This window comes from Dermacentor variabilis, chromosome 2 (genome assembly GCF_050947875.1).
Source record: "Dermacentor variabilis isolate Ectoservices chromosome 2, ASM5094787v1, whole genome shotgun sequence".
NCBI lineage: Eukaryota > Metazoa > Arthropoda > Arachnida > Ixodida > Ixodidae > Dermacentor > Dermacentor variabilis.
The window spans coordinates 178,804,501-178,821,914 of NC_134569.1; the positions used below are offsets into that span (position 1 = coordinate 178,804,501).

The 17,414-nt window shown below is 45.5% G+C and overlaps 1 protein-coding gene across 1 annotated transcript in view; it reads right to left on the minus strand.

Moving 5' to 3' along the window:
* LOC142570573 (glucose dehydrogenase [FAD, quinone]-like) overlaps positions 1-15,210 on the minus strand; it is a 126,637-nt gene extending 111,427 nt beyond the window's left edge. The window contains exons 1-2 of the mRNA XM_075678945.1: positions 15,084-15,210; positions 5,239-5,441 (exon numbers count right to left, since the gene is read on the minus strand). Of these exons, the coding sequence (XP_075535060.1) occupies positions 5,239-5,441; positions 15,084-15,210 (330 nt within the window). The remainder of the gene's footprint in view (positions 1-5,238; positions 5,442-15,083) is intronic.
* Positions 15,211-17,414: the final 2,204 nt, after the last annotated feature.

Sequence of the window (17,414 nt, forward strand, 5' to 3'; positions counted from 1 at the left end):
GTAGTATGGTGCGTATGAGAGCCCGTACGTAAGGTAGATAGGCCTCACCAGGAAAATGCGCAATATCGTAGAGACGCGGATCTTTTGTCGGGTATTCTGGGTAAATGTGGCCAAATCGGCAATTTATTGCTCGTGGTTGAGGAAGCATGTTTTCGCGATGTAGATGAGGCAGAATGCGACGTTCACTAACATTTAATGGACTTTCCGCTTGCTATAGTCGCCGATTGTGTTGTTGTGGCCGGTTCAGTCTGCAATGTCTTCACTACGGAGTCCTGCGAAGACCTGGGGACCACGCTGACGACTACTGAGCGTCTAAACTGGAGCTGTTGGAGCTGCTAAAATTGGAGGGTTAATTGAAGAAAAGGCGCAGAAGTACGACATTTCGCTTATGAGCTGGTGCACTGGGTGGACTGAGTGCTGCTCGAGGGAGGGCTGCGAGCTCGTGCGGCTCTGGGATCGAGGAGCACCTCCACTACTTAAAGGAGGGGAACCAGACCTAACGCTTTTATAATATAGATATAGATCACTGATGTGTTGTTTCTTTGTTGTTTCCTATCGCACATGTGGATTCTACACCCTATGCGGGATTTTCCAAGAATTGGATAGAATTTTCCAACTTATAATAAATAAATTTCTTATAGTGGCACGTACCCACTCTGGGGGAGTGGCTAAGACTCATGTAGGTCGAAGTAGTAAATAGGAGTATAAGATTTCTAATAGGCGAGGTAGAATAGAAAAGTAGAGATAGAAGAGCCTGCATGACTTTAAGGAAATGAAGATAGGCCCATAAAGATAAAAATAAAACAAAACAAATTCTACTAGGGTGACAAAAGAGTGGCTTAAAATTTTGTATTTCGGGTTTAAATCTCATTGATACCAAAAGAACATCTTTAATGGCCGCGCTAACCTTCCCCTCTACGCCGAAGTGTTGAGGCACCCAAAGATATTGGAGTTTGAACCGCTAAATCTAGTCCAAGGAGGCGGAGCGGTTATTATAAGGCTTCTTAAGCTAACAAGTTGTCTTCAAGAAATTCGAAGACGAGACCTCAGATAGCACCCGCCATGGAGAAGATATGGGATAATGATTATCATTATCATTATTATCATCATCATCATCATCAGCCTGTTTATGCCAACTGCAGAGCAAAGGCCTCTGCCATACTTCTCCAACTACCCCGGTCATGTACTAATTTTGGCCATGTTGTCCCTGCAAGTTTCTTAATCTCATCCGCCCACCTAACTTTCTGCCGCCCCCGATAATGGGGATAATTTATTTTATTTGTTTAGGAATACTGTAGCCCTCACTTGAGGGCCATTACAGGAGAGGAAAAAAATAAAAAATTTCAACACCGACAATACAACGTTATATATCATTGTCAAACACAAATTACAGGCAGGATGAACAAATATACACAGAATAACAGTAAGCATGATCGATTCTTAATTATCCCGTTGCCTGTAATACAATTCCTATAGACTATAAAATTCGTTAGCATTTTGTGCTGTTACAGTGCAGTCCGGAAGGCCATTCCATATATTAATACACGTAGGAAAGAACGTATATTCAAAACCATCAAGGCGTGTTTTATAAGGCTGTACACTAGCACTGTGGTTTAAACGCGCACTGTGTTTTAAAGGGGGGCAAATGTATGTTTCTTTGTTTATTTTTGTTTGATTTCTGGTTATCTGGAAAAATAATTTCATGCGTTGTTTCTCTCGTCATGTTTCTAGCAATTCCAAGTCACAACATTTCAACATGTCAAGTCACAATAATTAGTCAAGTCAAGTCACAATTATTATATACAGATGAAAACAAGGAGATGCGCTCAGACTGTCTCCATATATATATATATATATATATATATATATATATATATATATATATATATATATGTTTATTTATTTATTTGAGTACGCTAAGGGCCCGTTAGGGCATTACATAGGGGGGGGACGGAAAAGTTCAAGCATAAGTGAAATCTGTGCAATGTAACAATATGAAATGCATTAGGAACCATAAAAACATCTAGCAGAAGCAAACAAAAAAAAAGAAAGAAAGAAAGAAAGAAAGAAAGAAAAGGGTAAAGGGAAAAAGGGAAAGAACGAAGTTTATACAATGTTTAGTAGCGTGAAACCCGCATAAGAACATAAAATGCGATGCAAACAATGAGTGCCCATCAGAACACGAGTTTAATAATACAATCGAATAATGATTTAGGTAAACAGCCTACACAGATAGATATCAGATGAAACGAAATTAATTTTATACAATGCCAAGCACTTGAAAACACTGTTTAAGTAAATATTCAAGGAAATGTGGGTTCGGACAGGTTGACACACTCCAAAAAGGTTAGCAGTGCTGCATGAAATGATGATGATTTCGGAAGCAAGACAATGTTTGCAGTTAGCAAGTTCCATTCGGCAATAGATAAAACTAGAGGCGAATTTTGATAAGCTTGAGTCCTGGCAAATATATAAATATATATATATATATATATATATATATATATATGGGTGTGTGTGTGTGTGTGTGTGAGACAAACATGGTCGCCCAAACACTGCCTTTTTTCTTCGTCTACCTCTTTCTCCACTATTGCACCCTACCGGACTATTGTGCGGTTCGTCACAGGCTTCCCCCTCCCACCGAGAGTCGTACGTACAAGTGCGGATGATACCGCCATAATGTCCTCACATATTAACGATGTCAGTATGGCAGTCCGGTGACGCCGAGCCGAGCTGAGGTGGCCGAGACTGCGTGTTGCACTCCGGACGACATATGCATGCCCCGATCAAGGAAGGTTTGGACACATGGAAGCTGTGAGTACTGGAGGTAGAGGTGTCGGCTTACTCGTCGCGTCCTATGGACACGCGGAGTCTCCCGCCCGAACGTTTGGTGGTCTGAGTTCTTTATAGAAGTACTTATATTCAGGTTACCGGTGTCCTACTTTCAGGCAGTCGAACTTTTCGAATATTACTATTGCGCCACCCTTATCTGCTGGTTTAATTATCACATCTCATCGCTGGCTCAGCGACACGAATGACTTGCACGATTCATACGACATCGTCTGTCGAAAGTGTTTTAAATTTGAGCATACCGTAATCGTATCATTTTGGAGAGCGGTTATATGCATTTCCAAATATCTCTCCCTCTGATCAGGTGGCGACCAAGTATTTTCTGGTGCTCCGGAGAAGGCTGTTCAGCTGGGATTTTTGTGCAAATGTTCCCGCAGCGAAGGTTTCTGAGAAAACTATCCAGATTCTGATATAACTGAAATTCGTTAAATTTACCGCTTGAATCTAAGAATTTTACGAAGAAGACTCATTTCGGAAACAGACAACTTTGCCCACTAAAGATTAACGACCGTTGTTTCTACGCCTTTGTTTACATTTCTGATGGTGGTACGTCGATTCATTCGCGGTGATTTGAATCGTCTGAGGTTTGCAGTGTCGCTCTAGTTTCCGACGTTCGCGTCTTTTTTTCTGTATTATTTTTGTTATTTTCATACTCAACTAAGTTGTTACCCTCCTTCTCACTGAGATTGGACTGGAATTTGAGAGTGTTCAGCTTATTCTAGTTGGCGATATTTGCGTTTTCTGTGGGCAATAATGATTTTCGTGAGGTTTAGCGACGCACCATCACGGGCTTTGTCCCACTGTGTCTGCTCATCCCGATCTACAGGTGTTGTCGTTGCCCATTTAGCTTGAGGCCCAAGCCCTACGGTACCAAATTAGAGGCTCCGTAGGACTCAAGCGTCGTGCTTTGGCGATTATATTTCACGCGTTTCTCAACCGTTTTTCTTATTTGCTGAAATGCACGTGAGCGTGTGCTGTGGTAGCGGACCGTACTTCAGCTCTGAAAGTGACAGTTCCCACGCGGCTGCGTCGGTCACTGAGAGACATGGTCATAGCTTCGAAGGTTTTAGGCCATCTGCGTTAATGCTGGAGCCATGATGGGCTTCTGGGCCTGCGGAAGGGGCGTGGGCGCCGAGTGCGGTATCCGCGGCGATTGAGCTCCGAGCAGGCTGCCGAGAGTCGGAATCAGCCGCGGTCGCCATGCCGGCTGGCTGTGGAGCCTATCGGCGTGGCTGCTAGCGGTTTGCCCTGGTAGTCAGCAGGCGGCTTTCATGAAGCGCCAGCGTTGTCACGCCTTCAAAGCTTGGATGAAGACCGTCGGCAGCCAGGACCTTTCGAGGCGGGAGTTCTTCGAAGGCGTGGCCTAGGTAGAAGACACCACGTCCCAGCTCTCTCCGGCGGCATCAGCGGCACGTTTTGCTCACGAATCCGGACGCTTCTCTGTTGAACCAGTGTACGAAGCGTTTGGTCGCTCCTCGGTGTCGGTGGTTCAGAACTTGGCGCAGCGGGAGACTCAGGCGCATCTGAGCTTGTGATCGCTGTTGGCAAATATTCTTGGTGAGTTGTTTTAACTCTCTTCCAGAGCCTGCGTCCCTCCATTATGCGCAATGTCGACGCTTCCCACATGGAGCACCAACCTCGACACTGTCAGTGCCACATGCTGAAGTAGAGCGGGAACATCGCGCAATCATGCGCTGACGTTACGCACGAAAGCGGGAGTTCCGCGTTGAAAGGAATGGAAATTCTCCGGGACCTGTTTAACCGCGGAGTCTCCGATTGTAGCAAAACTGACCGGAATGGGAGGAAAGTGAACAGATAACCGCTTAGAAGTTCAGTAGTCGGCAGCCGCTGGTGTAGAATTAGGTGGATTTCTCAATGGGCCAGGCGTATCTATACTGATGACAAGCGCAACTACGCGTTATCTTCGCTTTATTTGCTCAAAGGTTTCGGTAGACTCGGCCGGTCGGTCGGTCTACCGACAAAAGGTCGGTAGACCGACCTTTTGAAGAAGCTACAGCCAATTCTCGCGACGCACTCTCTCAATGTAAGTAAGTAAAGAAAAAAAAAGAAAAGGAAACGACAGACAAAAAGGAAAACAAGGCGAAACCTAAAAGAATAGGAAAAGGAAAATGAGGGAGAGCGCCGGTGGTTAAAGCGATTATCCGCTGGTAACAGGGTTATTCAAGGTGCATTTTGGTGTCACGCCCTTCAGAAGTGTCAGTGTTCAGGTCCTTGACATTTTACACAAGACGAGTTTCATGCCGTCAGGAAGTGGTAAGAAAATATATGTGGTAATGCTGTCAAAGGAAAGAGCGCTCTTCTGTATAGAAACAACCTTCCTGCGTTTGTCACTACATTCACACAAAAGACCAATCAAAAAGAACTCACCTGATCGTCTACGGATAAGCTGGCGTTGTGCTGCCGTTCGCTGGTGTAGTCCCAGTCGATGTTCGTGCGCTGCAAAACAACCGAGAAGAAGGGAACCTGCACAGCGGCGTCCTCCAATCCTCCGGCTTCGAGAAGCAACACGCTGGCTGTGCCATCGGCCGTGAGGCGATTGGCCAGAGCGCACCCTGCGGAGCCTGCACCAACTGAAGCGGCCAGCGAGGACAATTTTGCATTGTTACCGCAGACAATCAGTAAAATGGATGTCGTCACATGAAATAAACAAGGACAAAATGAAAATGAGCAGTTGCGGACAGGGCTTAACATGTCTCCGGCTTTCGCCAAATGTATATTCGATGTAACGTAGAGTTCTCTTGGGGCGCTGCGAAACATAGGTCATAATGGCTATATGACGCTTTTGAGCACAAGCTTAAGAAATCCTTCACGAAGACTAATTAACTGACGCTCATGAAACTTTGGCCACGCATCACGCACAGATGCACCCTTTTTTTCCTCAGTATGACAACTTTGTGCTGAGTTATTCTATGACGTTGGCAAAGTTCGTGCGTGCTTCGTAATACACGAATGTAAAGCTTTCGGCTGAAATCACATTGCCCTCACTGTTTGTTAAATCTAGCTTAAACATTATGAGCGTCTTGATACCGCCGCTAGGTAACCAACAAACATAAATTTCTATTTGCATCACTACTTTCATTCCCTCAAGTATAACGCTGTTTTAAACAGCGTACTTTGGAAGGACGCGGACACACACAAAGAATGAAGGGCTTAATCAAATCAGCACTTTGTGCCAGTCCTATTATTAGGAATATTATCATTACTGTTAGTGTCACTTCTCATGCGCACTGCTTCTAGCTAAGTCATTAGTTAGCAACAAGCTTTTCATTACGGTCACACACATAAATAATATCTGCGTGAACTATCTAGTTTTTTCGGGACACCTTTTAAACATGCATCATGACTTGAGAAACCAACACGTAAAATGAACTAATAAAAGGCGAGCTCAACCGCGCGCCAGATATAACAATTTTGAATTAACTGACAAGTTTTAGAAGGCAAAAGTTAATATAACGTAAAGGAAACACCTCAGGTGTGGATGTCAAAATTCTCGTACTGAGAAGTTCGGAAAGGGGGGGGGGGGGGAGGGGTCGGCGGAGTAACGTTTGTCGCCGTCGAGCAGGAGGGTATAGTCGGCGCCTGTGTATGCAGAAACAGTAAAGCAGCATCCGCGAGAAAACTCGGCTGTTGCTTTTGGCTTTCCTAAATAGGTTGTAATTATTTAGTAAATATACCTGTAATTACATTAGTTACGACACATATGTCAGGACTACACTTTAAAATACATTTAAAAGCATTCATTTTGGTTGTTTGCACCAGGCCATTCCTTGGGTGGGTTTTTCCCGCTAATTTGGTGCTGTAGAAGAAAACTTGCGCCGAACCTATCTCACGATGACTATCGACGTTAATGCGATTAGCTAGCGCTCAATGTAGAGGCACACCGTACTGCCGCCGCCGAATTGCGTCACGGGCTTAGGCGTGTATAGCACTGCAATTTGCACACGCTGTACAATCTCCCGGCGCCACCGCGATTTCCGTGTCTGGTCAGCTAGATGCGTCGTGGGACAGCGTGTGCGAACGCTGAGAAATGCGTATATGGGGTTCCTCTCGTGCTGCTCGCTGACAATGACGTATTAGGATGCCCTTCAAACCGGCGTGGGGCACCCCGGTTCGAACAGCCACATAGTCTCGTTGAGCGAAGTATGTTATAACAACATGCGTAGCTGTCTAGGATTTTGTGTATGTTCTGCTGGATAATCTGCCTTTCGAATCTTCTATATCTACACTGCACAGTTACATAAACATGTAACAAATCAGATCATACCAATCTCTTGTCTGTTTTTTTTCTCTCACCCACACGGCAACAGGTCTTGCTTATCTCGACTGCTGACCAGTTATTCCTTCCCTCTGGACAATCTACCTCACCAAGCCGCGTCACTGCGAAAGCCGTGTGTAGCATCCAATTGCTTTTCTTCTTTTGATGCGAAAGCGTCGTATGGTCCATTGAACGAAGAACCTGCCGCCTACCGTCCTGTAGCAGCGAAGCGGCACCAAAACTAGCATTGCCATTGGTTGCTTCACGCGCGCGCCTCGACCGAGCAGAGCGGGTGAAAGGAAAGACCTGCAGCGCAACAGCGCGCCAAGTGCTACGTAAGGGGCGAGGGCATCGCCGCTACGCCAAGACACCCTCGCTCTCGGCTCGAGCGCTCCTCGAAGGAGCAGATCTAACGCGTCCAAGTGCGCTATAACAGAATATAATAAATTTATTTCCATCTACTTGATGGAGGAGGCTGCAAGTAAAATTTGCTCCAGTAGAGGCAGCTTGACTAGGTCCACAACCCCCCTCCCCCGCCCTACAAAATATTCGGCAACAACATATATGCAAACACATATGCCTTATACATATATATACCCTCATGAACCCACATACTCGCGCATACACACGCACACACATGCCCATATACATACAGAGTCGCTGGTGGCCAGATCAAAAATACTTAGGGTAATCACATAAAGCTATTCCCAACTTTTCTATTCCAATGCTGCAATCAGCCCTCCTCGATTGGTCAAAAACTTTTTTGAACCACCCCCACTTCATCTTTATGTACGGCGACGTCACGAAAACCGCGATAGGTCCCCATCTGATATGGCTTGTAGGCACTGATTATGCATGATTGGACCGAACAAAACAAAAATAGTTATTTCCGATTCGATATCTTTTCGACATTAGACCTCGACTATAGGTCAAAACATTTATGGCTGCACCCACTTCACTAGCCTGTCACGCGACGTCATTAAAGTGCGAAAACTCACTTCGTCAAAGTTACGTGTAGCGTTAAAGATGCGAGCAAAACTTTTTTCTGAATAGCCGTAGGCTGCCCGTTCCGAAGGGATAAACAATGGCTGCCGCCGTTCGCGCAGCCACTGGATACTCGCACCTGCCGGAGAGCACGGGTTTATTTTGGTACAATAAAACGTTATGCGTGGCTGTGTAACGTTTTCGAGCACTTTCGGCCTGTTTACGACCTCGCTCTGCCAACTCTTCTTTGCTGAGGATTCGTTTTAGCAGCATTCTTAACCTTCCGTTGCATGCCACCGTGATTTTCGACCAGCCACCGTAGGCTAAGTAAGAGAAAGTGGACCAATGGCAGACGCCGGCACCGCCCTCTTCATCCAGTTATCGATTTCCAGTGCACTGGCTCGGCCCTATCAAATCCATCTCAATTTGAGTGTGCTCCTCGGCTCTCGTCAGCAAATTAGATAAGACAAGCCGCTCAGTGTAGGTAATGTTATTCGTTTTTAAAGCAAACGAAAGTGGCCTCCTATATATGAGATGAGCAATTGATTGGTGTCTTCAGACAAACCTGCTGGTGACCGCCCGATGCTTGCGTGCGCGGTTACGCGAATGTGAAGAACATATTGGAATAGTTTTACGTTATAGGACCCCTAGTTAACAGGCTTGTACACTCTGCTTTATGACGTCATGCTACTTGCACCAAGATTTCCAACATCAAGCCCGGCCTGATAAACGCGGTGACGTTAAGATTACTGCGGCTTACTCGGGAGCATCCCCATTAGATTCCATGAAATTCCGACAAGATTGCATGATGCCATGGATGGAAGCGCACAGAACAAGGTAAATGTGCCTGGTAGCGAAGCTGCGATAGAAGCCGATACGTTCAAAGCATTGCAGTTCATCGGCTGTTCAGGGGCTTAGCGCCATCTTTGTGACGAGGCAATACTTCCGGCGGAAGGGAAAAATTTGTGACGCCATTTCCGTTAGTAACACAAGTGGCGTCATCTTCAAAGGCACGAAATTTGCCTTGGTGGCCTGCGGCTAGAGCCGTATTTTCAAATTCCCGCACTTTGACTCGATGGGCGTTTCGAGCTTTCAGCGCTGAAAGCGATGCAGGAAAAGGTCAGCCGTACAGATGTGGAACACCTGTGCCTGCGCGAACATCGTTTCTTTGGAGGCCGACGAAAGCTTCGGGTAAAGAGTGCTGGTCGCATCGTCAGATGCAAAGCTTGCCGGCTAGCGTAGCCGCACAAAATTACCAAACTTAAACAATTATTTGGGGGTCGTAACTCCCTACTTTTCACTGAACGCGTTAAAAAACGATGAAACCACCCGCGCCGCCAGAATTAAGACAAGCATTGACGAGCAAAACGACACAATGTCTAAGAAGGACGCATTGTAACGGGATAACTTTACGAGCGCGCCTTCCTGCACACTTGAAGTGCTGCAGTGCATTGCAAGTGACAGCGGTGTGAACGCCCTCTTTTATAGAAGTCGTCGAAAAAAAGGTATTTATTGAACCTAGAGTAAAATAGTTATTTTTCCCCGCCTCGACACGCTTACATAAAACTGAATAGGAATGTCATTTTCGTTGACTAAATTAAACTGTCTCTCCCATGAAAAAATTTTTTTTTCTTTTTAAGTGTTTTTTCCCGCCTCGCACAGTCGCGCTTCAATCGTTGCTCCCATAACCACCCTTGCTGATGTCGGCGACAATTGGTTCTGAACCGCTTTTCCCCGGAAGCTTCGCGACCTATCTGTGCCTCGCGCCCTCTAACAACTGTTGGCATTGCGGGCGAAAGGGGGCACGTGCTGCAGCTAAGTACGCCAGGTGTTGCGTAATGTCGTGCCACGCTGCGTGCCTACGTGCAGGCAACTGGCGCTTCCCCCTCCCCACCTCGTATTTCTGATGCGGTTGCCCTTGGTGACAACCGGCAAAGTTCCAGGAAACTGCCGAACCCTTTCCGTGGCTCGGATTGAGCAGTCCGGGGACACAGAGGACCATGGCGAATCCAGTGGCAGCCGTCAGAATTCAACAGAACTTGTGACCCGTGCCGTGGAGATCGGTTTTATGCAGCTTGAACTTCTTTGACGAAAGAAGAAAGCGACGCAGTTGACGTCAGCACCGGTCCTGCACCGGTGCGCTCTTCGGCTCTGCTAGTTTATGCTATTACCTGCTACATTGTACATACTACTGTGTAAAGCTTTTCATCTTCTCTTCGTCGGCTCTAAGAGTCCGTCTCTCGACCACGACCCCCAGTCACAACAGTGAGCATCGCCACGACACACCGACTGATGGGCATCGCGGCGTCAGTAGCCAGCGGCGTTGGTACCGCAGGCTGCTACAGCTTGCAGCCTCGGGCACCATGTACCGCTAGGGTACATTACTCGCAGCGCGAAACTCGAAGGAGCACTCAGTGCCGTTGAATTGGACAGTAAGTTAGGGTAAACTACCCCCAAAAATTGTATTTGCAGTTTTGGCACAGAAAAATCGACTGCGCTATGAAGAACAAACGTGCGGAAGAGCTGCCTCGAGCGCCTGCTCAAAGCGGTTGAAATGTCAAGCCGAAGTATGCCGCGCCCTGGCGTTGAAAAATTGCTGGCGGATGCCGGTTTGGCCGTTGTCATTAGCGGTTTTCTTCGTTATGGCGTGTTATTTTTTTTTTGCTTTGTCTGTGTGGTAAGTAAATCATTTGTACTAAAAATCATGTTAATTAAAAGAAAATCAGACATCAACCCAATCGTAGCAATTGCCACAAAGGAATCCCATACGGTTTCCTCATAAGAAAAGCATCTCAGTTGATAAGAACTTCGTTCTGGTCCGGGGCTCCAACCCGGGGCCACAGCCTTTCTGGGGCAGCCACTCTACCATCTGATCTGACCAGGCGGCTAGCAGATGGCAGGGCGAAGTCGAATTTATTAACCACTCGAAGCAAGAGTTTGACGAAACAGACCTTTGTAGAAAAGAAGTATATTACGTCAAACTCTTGCTTTTGTATTCGTGGTCGCCTCTGCTTCGAGTTTCTAACGTATTACATGCCCAGGAGGCATTATCGTCCAGCAAATGGTGCAGAAAGAGAATTCTCAAAGGTAATGATTTTTCTGACCAAATGTATTCATGCACGAACACAGAACGCCAATGAGTCGCTCAACCAACTCATCTGGTACCGCTGCCCTAAGAAAACTTTGTCAGTGCTTACACATTGAAGACTCAACATAGAATGCTGTAGCCTACTGAAACGACGGCATTTCTGCACGAAAAGCTGTTCTGGAGGCACTTGGAATTGTTCCAGGTCTGTTTTGTAATCTTGCCCTCGACAGGATGGACCAAGAGCGTGTTGACAGGGCACAATTCTATGACTCTGTCGAGAGCAAGGAAGGACGACGGATAAAAAGGAAGACTAAGAAGGGTTTTGGCGACACCTGCAAGAAAGTCAGCAGTGAAATATATTCTCCTGGGGAATATGGAGCATCCACAAGCACTATTCAAATATAAAGCTTTATTTTTCGCAAATCACATTTTTATGAATTCATCAAATTCGATGTGCCTTTTCTCAGAAAGTATTCATCCCGTTCCAATGAAACTTTGTACGCATGCACTACAACAGCTCATAAATATTCTGAACTAAGCAACCTCTCATGATATGAATGACAACCCTGGAAAATTTACACTGAAAGAAACCCCCTTGTGGCTTTTTGCAAGGAGAGATATTTTTTTGGGTGCGAACTCCAAGGTGGATATGATATCTCTTTAGTTCAGATGTAATCTATAGGTATTTAGAATAACACTGTGTAATATCACCATATTCCTCTGCGTGATTGCACAGAAAAGTTACATCCTATAATTAAACACACCGGAAATTTTGGGAGTGGGCTACAGGAAAGGCAAACCATCTAGACACAATCTAGATGGTTTCTAGACTCATCTAGACACAATCTAGACACAATCTAGACACAATCTAGATGGACACAATCATATCTTGTGTTGTACCCAGAGCACCTTCTGTAAGCGCGTGAAATTTCATGCGAATATCCGAAGCTGTTTCTAAAATATTATGTTAAAACTAACATGTACCATTTACCCTACCGTACATCCTTAATGCCTGCGTATTCACAACTGATAAGTACTTGGGTGTTCCAGGATTTTTCTTTTTCATGGCAGAGCGGCGCATATTCTGTGGCACATGTCCAGTTGCCCTGGCTGACGTGAAATATGTTCGTTTAAGACGGATACAGCGCCAAGGCATTCCTGCGATTTTTCTTCATTGAGCTCAGAGAGGCACATAGCTTGTCACCGATGTTGACGTAAAAGAGGTTCATTGAAGATGCACACATACGCAGTGCATTCCTGTCGCAGTGCGCTATAGCATATGACTGCTGCGGAGTAATACTTATGTCGCGGCTTCAATACAGGTCCCCGAAAAATTTTAAATGCTACCTTTTGTTTTGAGGAGGCCCGGAAAACTGGTAAAGACATGGATATATACCGAGGAATGTATGAACTGTCCTCAGACTGGTAAGCGCATTGAAGGATACTCAGCTGCAAATGAAGGGTGGCAAACGATTCTGTGCAGAAACGAGGCACGTGTGGATGCCAGGCACGTTGTTCTACCGATACGCTAATTTTCTTTTTTTACTGGACGCCACTATAAACTTCGCTACCTGTTCCGAGCGGATCATTGTATTCCTCAAAATATTAACTCGTGTCTGCACAACTAGCATTGATGTTATAAATTAACGAGAAATGACGATGCTCACGTTAAATTAAAGGGTCGGGACAAGTATAAAACTGTGATTCGACAAGTTGCTGAAAGAAGCCTGGTTCCCTATAGCATCCTCAAAGAAAGAGCATAGATGGGTTACGTAAAAAAAATTCTAGGGGTATAAGTGGTAAACTGAAATCTGATTATGAGGCACGCCTTGGATGGGCACTCCCGATTTATTTAAACCACCTGACGTCCTTCAACACGACACAACACCCCGTGCATGGGTGTTTCGGCATTTCACGCCCACCTAAATGCGGTCGCCAGTGCCCAGATTAAATCCCACGACCTGGTGCTAGGAGCGCAGCGTTGTCATAACCACTAGCCAAAGTGGGTGATACGTTCGAGGAAAAAATGCTAAAAACAACGTGATCCACTCACACAAGGCTGGCATTAAAAACAGCAAGCATATAAGTGTCTTCTTAAATGCCTGTAGGCATATAAGAAGCTATGTTACATTGCAGATCCCTAGAATTACTAAAACGTCATTCGTTGCATCTATTGGCCTCAGGCAACTCACCCTGTTGCACATTTCTACAGAGTACGGAGATACTGTACATGTGTATATCGATGGCTCTGTCACACTATATGCTTCCACTGCAGCCTTCGTCATTCCACATATGATCATCGCTCGCCGGTTTAAACTAGACCAAAGCTCAACATCAACTGCCGCAGAACTTGTTGCTATCCGGGTAGCACTTCGATTTCTCTCCGAGGAGCCTCCTCACGCATGGATGATATTCTGCGATTGCAAGCCAGCTCTGCAAACGATTGACTGTGTCCTCAGACGGGGCCCGTATTATTCTATGGCTATAGAAATTACAGAGTATCTCGACCACGCAACTAGAAATAGCCACAATGTCCCCTTTCAGTGGATACCATCACACTGTGGCGTGATAGGGAACGAACAGGCAGACGCTGAAGCGAAAACTGCTTTAGATAATGCTTGTGAAGTACGCATTCCGTTCTCACGAACAGACACAAACGCCCTACTTCGTCGCGTAAACCGCAACTCTACGTTGGAACACTGGACCCAACCAGATCGACGACACAAGCGATTACACAAATGGGACCAAGAAATGAGATTTCTTATGCCTCACAAGTTCAAAAGAAACCACACGAGCATGGTGCACCGGATTCGCCTTGGTGTCACATTCACCAAGCGTTATAGAAATATGATAGGTGCCAGTGATACTAGCCCAAACTGTGAATGCTGTGAGGTGCCAGAAACACTTGAGCATATATTTTGCGTGTGTCCCGCGTACGCGCAAGAACGACAGCAACTTGTCTCTTCCATAGCAAACATCCATGAGAGACCGCTATCGGACGAGTTTCTTTTAGGTCCTTGGCCTAATGCAAACAGCGCAGCCCTGGTAACAAGAGCCGCTGTAGCTTTTCTCCAAGCCGCTGGGCTGGACGCACGCCTTTAGAGATACCACAACTCTGTGAATTTGTATATACGCATCTCTTCCTTATACCATCATCATTCATCAGCCCTTTCCCTCCCCGTCCCTTTTCCCCAGAGTAGAGTAGCAGGCCAGAACAAGTTATAGCTCCGGGCGACCTCTCTGCCTTGCTGTAAATAAATTTCTCTCTCTCTCTGTAGGCATATAAGAAGACACACACACGCATATATATATATATATATATATATATATATATATATATATATATATATATATATATATATATATATATATATATATATGTGTGTGTGTGTGTGTGTGTGTGTGTGTGTGTGTGTGTGTGTGTGTGTGTGTGTGTGCAACATGCATATAAGTGTATTTGCCTGTACCTAGTTAAATGAATCCGAAAGATCCGATAGTGCCATGAACGTCATACAGGAATGTTGAATAAGCCAAAGAAAACCATGTTTTACAGTTTCTTGAACCTTAGAAATTAGAGATATGAGGAGCGTTTATGTGAATAAGCCAATGATATGTCGTTTTGTCATTTTTGGCGGAATGCTACATGAAATCGTTTGCATAAAAGCATGCAAGAAATAGTCGAAACACATTCTGGGTGCTACAGTCTGGCCGCATCATCCAAGGTGGAATGTAATCTCTCGGCATCTTTTGTAGCACGTAAGTAGACCTTTCTAGATGTTGTACCACAAAGTAGTAACCTTAACCCAAATAATGATACCAAACGTCCGTAAGCTTAAGCTGCCGAATTCCATAAATAACTAAATTTGATACTTGTTCAACACTTACCGATGATATAGTCATACTCTTTCTTCAATATCAACGAGTTGTATAGCACCTTGTCCGGTAATTCAAAGAACACTACGACTGTAACGATGTTCAAAAGAGTCAACAAGAAGTTCTGAACCAACGCCATGGTAAATGCGCGCTCGGTGTGGCCGTCTTATTGTATGGTTGCGCATTCGCAGCTAATCCTTTATACTTTTATGGTGGTACGTACGGCCCGTGCTACTCACGATACGGTGACTGCACTGCTTTAACATTTCTCCAAGCGCAAGACACCTGTTGCCTCGCCGCCACATAAATTTCTTTAGAACAGCTGCTTATGCTTGCCTGACTGAATGGACTGTGAGCACTACTAATTAAAAACTGGGACGTCAGCAGTGTACATTCATTTGAAGCCTCTGACGTTTCTGTCAAGCTAGTATCCCTCATAATAGCAGCAGATCCCTTCTTGGAATACTTACATTAGTTCTGTTGTCGAAAGAGATTTGTCTCGCTGAACTGCGTTGTGAAAATAAAGTTATATGTCGCTGCACAGTGCTCGCCGTTTCGTAGCTTCCAATAATCAAGATATAACATATCTGCCTCATGAGAAATAAGCTTCATTTCTTTGCGGCGCCAACCTATAAAGTACTCTCTGGCCGCCACCCAGCATGGCCTTTCGACACGTTACTACCTGCTGTCGTACAAGATAGCACAGAGTATACCCGCGATGCTGCCGCGGGAGCCCACCTGGCACGCCAGATTGCTCATGAGAGACTATTCGACTCGCAATTATTTCACAAGGACCACTATTATCGCAACCACCGACAGCTCTGCTTTTTCCTGGAGTCTCTTGTACTTCCCTGGACTCCATCTCATCGTGCAGGTCTCGTGGAATTCCTATAGAAGTCTTTCACGTACTCCATAACTTTTCCGAGATTTGATAGATTCTGAGCTTCACTGAACTAGTCAGAAGCGTCAGCTAGCTCTTCGTATTACTTGAATTCTTCTTATTTCAGAAATTTAGTAAGCTTTGGATGAGAACACCGGATAAATTGTTACGCGACCATGTAGTCTCGAAGGCTGTCGAACGTTCTGGGCGCATTAGCCACGTCAATCCAGTGGTGCAAGTTCCCTCAAAGTCCAGCAGCTAACTGTCTCCCATTTTCTCCGTCCTTCACCTGTGCCTTACGAAATTTCCCCACGTGCTCTTATTCACATAATGGAAACCTCTGCAGCATAGGTTTCGTCATTTCTGATAGTCTAAAGAATCAGCGGTAGTGATTCGGCCAATTAGTGTTAACGCTTCACTACTAAAACACATGCTCACAGCTAATGCCGCCTCCTGCTGTGGCCAATCTTCTCCTGTTGAATGCATGTAAATCATCGCGTCGTTCATCAAACAATAGAAGCAATTTTTGCTGGTTTAGAACTGAATAGGTGCCACTTGGAAGAGGCACCGAATCACTGTTCGTTGCTGTGGATTCACTGTGAGCTCCGTCTTGGAGTTTCCGTTTGAGCTCCAGAATACCTCGATTTATTTCGTCTCCTTCCCTAATTGCCACTCTTCGCAGCACGTTTGGCTCTTTGTTTGGCCTGTTTATTTTGAATCCGCATAAGCAATTCCACCTCTGACAATCGTACGTGTGATGCAATCGTAGGTAATCTTTCTGTATACGTTATTCAGTTTACTTTTGTAAGCGTGCAATTGAGAAAGGATAATTTATTTCGATAATTTTACCTGTGGTACGTTGGCAGACTCCCCAGATTGTCATGGAATGAGAGAAGTTCGGGCCCAAGACTACTCCTCAAGGTAAGCAGTCTACACCCTAGTGCACACACAACAAGGGGTCTATATTCAGAAGACAAAATACAAACTTGGCGCGAGACCTATACTTAAAGGGATGACAAACACATGAAGTCCTGCGGCTGCTAACTACAACGTCTTATATTATAAATAGGCCCTCGCCGTGCGTTCCTTTGCGTGTAGAGCCTTGACGCGTCGAAGACAATGTCGGTCTCGAGGGGTCGGTGGGCGTTTGAACGACGTCGCCATGGGCCTACCCACTGCTTCATGTGACTTGTAGCCGCAGCAGCGACTGTTGTGACAGCCTTGATGGCCGACGTAGCCATGATCCAGTCCTTTATTGACTGACGCTGTTCCTTGTCTTCATGTATAGCTCTTTGTGCTCTTGTCTCCCGCAGCTTGGTCTAATCTGTGAAACGAGTACTGCCTATCTTAGCTTTGTATTCGTGCCCATGGAGAGTGGCGGCTAGCACCACGTGGTCGCTGCCAACGTACTCCACCAGATCGGCCCAGAAAACTTGTAGGATGTTTCTACTGAGGGTTAGGTC